Source organism: Coffea eugenioides, chromosome 4 (genome assembly GCF_003713205.1).
Source record: "Coffea eugenioides isolate CCC68of chromosome 4, Ceug_1.0, whole genome shotgun sequence".
NCBI lineage: Eukaryota > Viridiplantae > Streptophyta > Magnoliopsida > Gentianales > Rubiaceae > Coffea > Coffea eugenioides.
Window position 1 is genome coordinate 16,472,942 of NC_040038.1, and position 9,168 is coordinate 16,482,109.

Genomic DNA, 9,168 nt, shown 5'->3' on the forward strand with positions numbered 1-9,168 from the left:
AGAGGGTTACAGGAACTACAAAACCTGTTAGGTGCTGTTTACAAGAAGAAAAATCAATTGCTCCAATACATTATGAATGAGTTGTTAAAATAATGACAAATTAATGCTCCACCAGTTTTGATATCTAAGAAATTGTTGCTCAATATAAAAATCGACATCTGGCTATGTCAATTTTGCAACAATTTTTCAACTTGTTACAAAAGATTTGAAAGGTATTTTATCTTCAACAGAATCTAAAACCAAATGAATATTTCAAAGTGGTCAAGCAAAATGCTCATAGGTTTGGTTGCCAATTCATGTACTAATCACAAATCAAGAAATACTTGGTTTCTACCCAACTGGACATTTTCATCGGCTTGGGTATTAAGCATCGAAAGTGTCTTGTTTCTTTATTCATATCCGTTGACAATGACACCAGTTTTTTGGATGACCTCTGCAATTTTCAAATTTACGTGAACCATATAATGTATTATGTAAACACAGAAAGGGAACCATAATATCATAACAAATTACAAAAAAAAACAAAAAACAAAAGAACAAGCAAATACCATGCCACAATCGAAACATGCATTGATGAAATTACATTAGACCAATCCAAAACATCAAGCAATTTTTTGAAACAGAGAAAAACTAACACACAATGATTGTAGATGTTAAATGAGGATATATAGTGAATACATGGTGTGCAAGTTAGACAAGTTTGAATGAACTGCCCAAAAATACAGCTCTTAATCATAAAACGAAAGATATCAGCACAACAAACAAATCACATCAATGCGACCTTCAATTATGACCAGCAAATTGATAAACTCAAAATGGATAAGCTAACAGAAATAAGAGTGAAAATTTCACCTTTCAAAACCATCGAAAGTTCACGGTGCTCTTCTAGTAAAGAAATTCAACAATGGCGATGGCGGTGGCGGTGGTGGATTCCGGTCGGCAGGTAATGACTCCTCCCTACTCCTTGGACTCCCTTTTTTGTGGCTTTGCTATTACTTTCCCCTTCTTCTCTATTTCCTGTTTGCTTGTAATATATGGGATGGAATTAGAAAACTTGTATGCGTTTTTAGTGTTGTTCGTCAATGATTCTTGGAGATGAAATCTTTGAGCTAACAATAGTGGCTTCTTCATGATTTTAGCAGTTAAAAAACAATAAACTGCTACATTAGTTAACCCAAACCAAAAGAAAACATACGTCAAAAATGAGTGGTAATGAGGTTTCCACCAACGGCTTCCCTTTTTTTTTTTTTATCGAAACGTTAGCTTTGTATATATAACCGAGTACTTTACAGTATTTGGACAAAGGTCCAATCAACAGGACAACCGCCCTACAAAATCATTGGTGCCTAACACCTAAGATTGGGATTCACCCATTCTTCATCTAAAAGATGTTTAGAGCATGCAAGCTCAACTTAATACTTCCTACATACCCTGAATTAACAAAAGAGAAAGAACACTTATGAAACAAATTACTTATGGACTGAATGTCATCTATTAGAGTAGCCATCAGTTGGTTGCTGTTCCTTGTTTCCTTAATGCACTCCACCAGCTCCCTATTATCCAGTTCCACTTTGATGTCCCTCCATCCTTGGTTGATCGCATTCAGTAGTGCGAGTCTCACAGCAACAGCTTTGTCTTGCAATGGGTCTGCTGACATTCTTTCCCTCAGTGCCCAACCTGCTTGAAGTTGTGCCATAGCGTCAGTTGCTGTGATTCCAATCCCCACTATTTTTTGCCTTATATCTTGATGCGTATGGACCTTGATCATCAGACTGGATTGGCACTCTGTTAGAATATGCTCTTGCTCAGGTCTTTGTTGTATTTCTGTTTCCTGAGTGTTCTTTCTTGTCACCTTTCCTTTGTTGGCCTCTTCAAACTCCATCCATTCTGCCATGGCTTTCTGGATTATCTTATGAGGTTCCTTATCCTTATGGTTAAACTCCCATTCATTCCTGGCTTTCCAGACCTGCCAGAGAATATTAATTGTGAGGTTCACCTGATACTCCCCTCCTCTATCTTCTTGAGCCTCTATGATAGCATACCACCATTTGATGAAACAATCCGAGAGATGCTGTATTCCATCCCATTGTACTAGCGATAGCTTCCAAATTTCTTTTGCTTTGCTGCACTGGAACAGTAAATGTTCGATTGTTTCTTCCTTTTCTCCACATCCTGCACATACAGGATTCCCTTGTCTTGTTCTTCTGTATATTTCCCCTCTCACAGGAAGTCCACCATGCAAGCACTTCCATATGAACACTTTCATTTTTTGACTCACCTTCTGCTTCCATAGTGTTTTCTAGACCCTTGTGATAGTTCCTTCATAGCTTGGTCCAGCTCCCTCCCTCCTTCTTATGCTTTCCAGCTCCTTTTCCTTCATCCATGTCTTATAACCAGATTGAGCTGTGTATTGTCCATTCTGAGAATGCATCCTGAAATAGTTATCTTCTTTCCCTGTTAGACTTATAGGGATTCTCAGAATTCTCTCAGCATCTTGTAGGTTGAAAGTTCTGAAGATTAGGACAGTGTTCCATCTGTTATTGATGATGAGTTCTGAGACATGCTTTAGTTGACACCCTGAGGCTTTTCAGTTGTTGGTTTCCCACCTGGTCTATCTGGAATCCAGTTGTCTTCCCAGATTCGTGTTCCTTTACCATTCCCTATTTTCCTCGTGATGCCATTTTGCACTTCTTTTCTGACTGCAACTAGACTCTGCCATATCCATGAGTCATTCTGAGGAACCTTGCTGTTAAAGAGAGATTGTTTGGGATAATATTTTTCCTTCAGAACTTTACTAACTAATAAGTTTGGTTGTGTTAGTAACTTCCAAACTTGTTTGGCCAGTAGAGCTCTATTCAACATTTGCAAGTCCTTAAACCCCATTCCTCCCCTACTTCTCTTTTCTGTCAACTTTCTCCAACCAATCCAGTGCATCCTTTTCTTCCCTTCTGTTTCCCCCCACCAATAGTCAGCCATTTTAGCACTAATATCCTTTTAGCATTATTTCCTTCCCTGCCTGGCTCAACAGCTTGTTCTTCCACCCCTGTAGTTTCTTATCTATGGAATTCTTTATGAACCCAAATACCTGCTACTTAGATCTTGTGATGATCATAGGTAACCCAAGATATTGTCCTTGTCCTATCTGCTGTATTGACCCCATAGTATGACAGATTTCCTCCCTCACTGATTGGATTGTGTTTTTGCTAAATAACATTGAGGATTTGTCCATGTTGATGAGCTGCCCTGTTGCCTTTTCGTACACTTTGAGGATCTTCATTAGCTTCCCAGCTTCTTGAATATCAGCTTTGCAAAATACTAGAGAGTCGTCAGCAAAGAACAGATGAGTGATTGCTGGTGCCCCTCTACAGATCTTAACTCCTGTTAGCTCCTTCCCCACCTTAGCTTTTTGTAGCAGGTTTGATAGCCCCTCTGAGCACATAAGAAACAGGTAAGGAGATAGTGGATCTCCTTGCCTTATGCCTCTGGAAGGGGTTATAAACTCCTTTTGTTCACCATTTATGTTGAAGGAGTAAGTCATTGAACTGATACAGGCAGTTATCCAACCTATCCAAGTGGCGCAGAAACCCATCTTTCCCATTATAGCTTTCAAAAAATCCCATTTCACCCTGTCATAGGCCTTTGACATATCCAGTTTCACAGCTATCGAGCCAACTCTACCACAAGGGCGGATTTAAAGGGGGGGCACCGGGGGCACGGGCCCCCACTGCCCTCCTTAAATTCCTATAATACATCTACAATTTTGACATAATTTTAAAGGTGCCCCTAGAATTTTTTTTTTTAAAAAAATGAAAGAATGGGTCACAAAATTTATATCATTCACTTTCCTCCTCTAGTCCCTATTTTCCTCCCAACAGAGCCAATTACCAATTATATCGGTCATTCCTTTTGGTCCTCACTCTCCAAGTTCCTTTTACTCCTGTGGTCCCCCATTTCCCTTCACAACCGGCTTCTCTTCTTCCACACCTAAGCCAACTACTCTTTCTTTTTATCACTTCATCCAATTATTATTTACTTCCTTTGTCCCCACTCCCTAATTTCCCTTTCCTCCTCTGACTCTCGGTTGTCCCCACTCCCTAACATACATACGAGAGCCACTTTTTCTTCCACAACCAAAGCTTGTTACTCTTTCTGTTGATCACTTCATCCGATTTAGAGATTGCACCAGAATCAATTGATTTTCTAGGACCTGGGTCCGCCACATTTTGCAGCTCTTTTCACCAACTATAGGAGACCATCAAAATCAGGTTCTAAACAATTACTTATTATTATTATTATTTTAAATTTGTTTGCAAATATATTTCTAGAGCATGAGACTATTACTATTTTAAAGAAATTTGAAAATTGATTAGTTAATGTAATAACTAATAAATGGGTTATTTGATAAATATTTTAACTTGTGAAATGGTGATTTTATGCATGAGACTTTTTTTTGCTCAAAAAATTAGAAAAAGAGTAGATAAAAAATTTAGTGTTATTTTTGCCCCCACTAATATTTTTTTCTGGCTCCGCCCCTGCTCTACCATGTCTTTTGTTTTTAGAAAGTGCAGCAGCTCATGAGACAAAATGACATTATCTAAGATTTGCCTACCTGGAACAAATGTAGATTGGTTTTTGCTAATACATCTAGAGAGGAAAGGCTTTAGTCTGTTGACAAGAATTTTAGCAAGAGCTTTATAGACCACTTGACAAAGGCTTATAGGCCTAAACTGTTTAATCTCAATGGGGCAGTCCACTATCAAAGAGATGACTGTGTGATTTATGGCTTTAAGAATGACACTATTATGACATAAACCTTGAATAGCACTTACCAGGTCCTGCTTAATAATGCTCCAGAACTTTTGAGAAAAAAGGGGAGACATGCCATCACTTCCTGGAGCCTTATTAGGATCCATAGATAAGAAAACAGCCTTTATTTCCTCTTTCTCTACTTTTTTAGTCAGCTCTCTATTCATTTGTTATGTTATAGAGACAGGAATCCTTTCTAAGATTTCCTCTAGTTCGCCCGACCCTGAACTCTTAAACAGGTCCTCATAGTAAGTAGCTACTTCCCTTCCCAGCTCTTCATCATTTGCAGTCCATTCTCCACTAGCTTTTTTCAATTTCTGGAGTCTATTCCTTCTCCTCCTACCCTTTACAGTTGCTTGGAAGAACTGAGTGTTCTTATCCCCCTCTTTTAACCATCTTACTCTAGATTTCTGGTTCCAGTAAGCCTCTTCATTCTCGTATGCCAGCTTCAACTGCCCTTTCATTTCCTGCACTTTTTGCCTTTTGTTTTCTGCCTCTGATGCCTTAATTTCCACAATCTGATTTTTGCACCAATTGATTCTTTCGAGTGAATTCCCTTTTTTACTACTACTCCACTTAAGTAGCTCAACTCTACAATTCTTAACTTTCTGTTTCACCTTGAACCACCTAGTTCCGTCGCAAGGGATATTCCAAGCCTCCTTCACCTCCTCCTCAATCTCCTCATGTTGAAACCATCTTTTATCAAACTGGAATCTTTTTTTCCATTTCTTCCTTTCCTTCTCAGTTTCTAGTATCAACATGCTATGATCAGAAGCATGCGATTCAATATGTGTGCACTTAGCATCCTCGTAGCATTGTGACCATTCTATGGAGCATAAACCTCTATCCAGTCTCTCTTTTACTTCACCATTTCCATACCAGTTATTGCACCATGTCCACGGCTTCCCTACAAATCCAATATCCACCATTTGATTCTCATTTATAAACTTCCTAAAGTCTTGGAAGCTTCTGTTGTCTCTCATCCTTCCATCCCATTTTTCATCATTTGAGGTGATGTCATTGAAGTCACCCATGATAACCCATCCACCATCGGCTTCCCACCTCTCCAAGAAGTACTCTTGTCCAACTAACAAAACCAAATGTCCTCAAAGTTGCTGAAAATTACCGAATAACTGGTCCATTTTCACTGTAGCAGCCCAACTCTCGCTTTTAGTATAGTAAGGATATAGATTTAAAATGATATCTAACAGTAGAGAAGATAATCATAATAAACTAATTTTTTATAATGATTGTTTTGCCCTTTTTACTACATTATTTTAAAGTTGTATTTTGTTATAATTATCTTCTACAGAATTTGTTTGGCCTAGTTATGGTCTTAAACTATTCTTTTATCTTCCTGGACTTTTCTTGATTTTGCTACTTTAATTGGGATTCCTTCTCGTTGCTTACTTTATAAGTAGTATGTTTTTTGTAATATATATTTCACTTAAATTCTACTCTTTTTTAAAAAGTATAAAATCATGAGCTCTACAAATGAATCTTGTGAACAAACTATGGTCTCTCATATTTGTAGTATAATCTGTTTGATGAAATTACTTAGTTTGCTCTAAAAATATTAATTTGTAATATTAATTAGTAGGATCTCAATATATGATATGACGGAGTGGAATTTATGCAGTATGAGAAAAGGACCTATAGTGGATATGTAGAGTTTAGGAAAATACATTTTAGATTGCAAAGAGGGAGTGTATATCTACTTTTTCATTTCTTTAATTCTATATTACTTCATGGTTTAGTGTTTTGCTAGTTACAAGAAATTTAGCTCCACTCTTGCGATGCATAAATGCAAACTTTAATGTACTAGATCCATCCCCGTCTCAGATTTACATCATGACTTGACTTTAGCATATTTTTCATTTTGCAAATGTTATCTAGAGTTTTTGATCATATCTTGGATGTTCATTATAAATTGTGATTTGAAGGATACTTGATATTGCTTCTTGCAGTTCCTTTGTTCTTAATGAGAAATGATTTAATTAGGATTGAAAATACTTAGATTGGGTATTTTTTTCATATGTCAAAAAACTTTGTCTTGCATTTATTAGTATCGCATGTTTAAGTTGGAAAATAAAAAATCTCATGTTTGAGTTAAATAATGAAAAAATAAGCTAAACTAATATTCACAGTATAATCAGAAGAAAGGGAAAGAGATCACTATCAAATAATAAATCAATAACAACACCCAAGCCTCTCACCGATGTGTTCCTTCCCAAGAAACATATGTACCTTCTCAAGAAATGGATATATAAGAAAATGTCCTTTCTAAAAAAGTTGAAATAAGAAGAAGAGGATCACGAATAAAGCATTATTGACCACAGTGAAATAATCAATTTCATTGTTTGAGTCTTTTGTTTATTTTTCCCAAGAAATAGATAGTACAGTACAAAATCTGTGTTCGAAAATTTTAAAGTTTGTGTTAAATGAATCTAGGATGTACATACATGGTAATAAATGTATTGTATTATGAATCAAATGATTTTAAGATTCATTGTGATAAATGTATATTCATTCATAAATATGTGAACCTAATTTGCTAATTCCTGTCAACCATTGTGATTTTAAGATTCATTGTGACAAATTTACTAATTCCTGTCAACCATTTTGCAGGTTAAACCTTTAGATATTCTGTGTTTGGGTAAGAATTAGATATTTCCAGTGAAAATTGGAGGAGCTGTGTTCGTAGGATTCATACTTTGCTGTAGATGTTTTTTAGATTGTAATCATCCAACTCTACTTGCACTCTCTATGTTGTCGGTTAACCTCCGTCCTTCTTTTGCTGAATGACATAATGATTACGTTCAGTATATAATGTTGTCTTCAGAGAAACTCATGGGAAATTTATGAAGCCTTAAAGCTCTGTCCTCTTTGTCCTTGAGAAACTTGAATTGGTCTATCAGGCTGGCCTTTAAAATCATTGTCCAGTCTCCTTAATGGCTTTTTAAGGTTGTGACCAGATTCAGATCTTTATGTTTTCTATACCAGATTCCAAGTGCTCCAGGTCAAAGTTTACATGCTATCTTTTCATGCTCAAGTTTGTTGCTTTGATCGTTCCCTTTGTGGTCCTTTTTGCTAGCCTCTCTTTGATGTACCCTTTTCTCAACCCAAGAGCTTCGTGTACTTGCTTCCTACCTATTTATCAAAAGTGACCATTCTCTGTGAATTTGCATATCGTAGATTCAAAGTCCATCTTTCTTCTCTTTCTGCAATCAGGAGTATTGGTGGAATTTGATCATTTTCAACCATTATAGTGGGAAATGACTTCTTTGAGGATTTATATCGTCAATTTTTTATTTGTGACTTGTCTGGTATAAGATGGTGAACTTGCAAGCCAGTTTTGTTGAAGTATCAAATAAATATACAGTTAGCTTATTGTAGTTATTCACTTCATTAATCAGAAAAGTACTCAATGGTCATCTTATCTGATCTGAGCAATGAGGCAAAAAGAGAAAAAAAAAATGATAAAACTCCCTCAGTGTTGTGAAGGTGTGACGCCCCGAACGAATGAGTTTGAGAACCCGAAAATTTTTATCTATTTTCTAGACATTATTTTATTTCCTTGTCTATAATTTTATGCCTTTCTTCAATATATTAATTTCCTATACATTTTTATAAGGGAATATAGTTTTCAAATCATTTTCTTGATACAAGTTAGTCAACGTTAAGTTTGAAGTGTATTATGGACGTGGGACCCGCTATTGCGGTAAATGCGTTATATTTTGGCAACTTGTTGGAGTTTTGTATTAAGTGATATTATTTTACGAGGTGTTAAGAGACAATTAGATGTTAGCTAGATTAATTAGTATGGATAGACAAGAAGATAAGATTAAAGCTTAGAGGCGCCACGTGTCGCGACCCGATTAGTGAGTGGACTTTGACTAAGAGTATTTTACTTTCCGAAACTTCAATTGTGACCCAATTTCTATCCCATTTTAAGCTTCCTTGGCTGGCCAGCTTGAGGGAAAGAAACCAAGAGGGAAACTTCATTTGTTCTTCAATTTCTTGCCCAATCTTGAATTCTAACCAGAATTTTTGCAAAACCCTCCATCAAAGTTGTTTATTAAGGTGGATTATAAAGGATTGAGTGGAGTGATTTTGAAGGGACAAGCTCCAAGCTACTACCTTTCTTGTGGTTTTAAGGTATTTTGCCTAGAACATCCTCTTTACTTCAATTAATTGCTTATTAGTGGTTTTTAGTTGCTTTAGATGTTGTTTTGTGAAAGATTAGCACTTGAATGCATGAATTCCAGCTTGGATGATAACCTGCCCTGCTTCTGCCCGATTCTATTTCACCTTGTTAGAGGCCGAACTAGCCTTAGCACAAAACATAAAAGTTGTAGAGAA

General features: G+C 36.5%; 2 protein-coding genes across 2 annotated transcripts; both read right to left on the bottom strand.

Annotated features, from left to right (window-relative positions):
* Positions 1–1,381: 1,381 nt before the first annotated feature.
* Positions 1,382–2,266, bottom strand: LOC113769135. Its single transcript, XM_027313609.1, has one exon. The coding sequence runs from the start codon at positions 2,264–2,266 to the stop codon at positions 1,382–1,384; it is 885 nt and encodes a 294-aa protein (XP_027169410.1).
* A 2,710-nt stretch (positions 2,267–4,976) lies between these two features.
* LOC113769136 lies at positions 4,977–5,840 on the bottom strand. The gene has a single exon (XM_027313610.1). The coding sequence runs from the start codon at positions 5,838–5,840 to the stop codon at positions 4,977–4,979; it is 864 nt and encodes a 287-aa protein (XP_027169411.1).
* Between the last annotated feature and the right edge of the window lie 3,328 nt (positions 5,841–9,168).

Excerpts from the sequence above, each read along its gene's own strand:
- LOC113769136 (XM_027313610.1), bottom strand. The coding sequence starts at position 5,840 with ATGGGTGACTTCAATGACATCACCTCAAATGATGAAAAATGGGATGGA.
- LOC113769135 (XM_027313609.1), bottom strand. The coding sequence starts at position 2,266 with ATGAAAGTGTTCATATGGAAGTGCTTGCATGGTGGACTTCCTGTGAGA.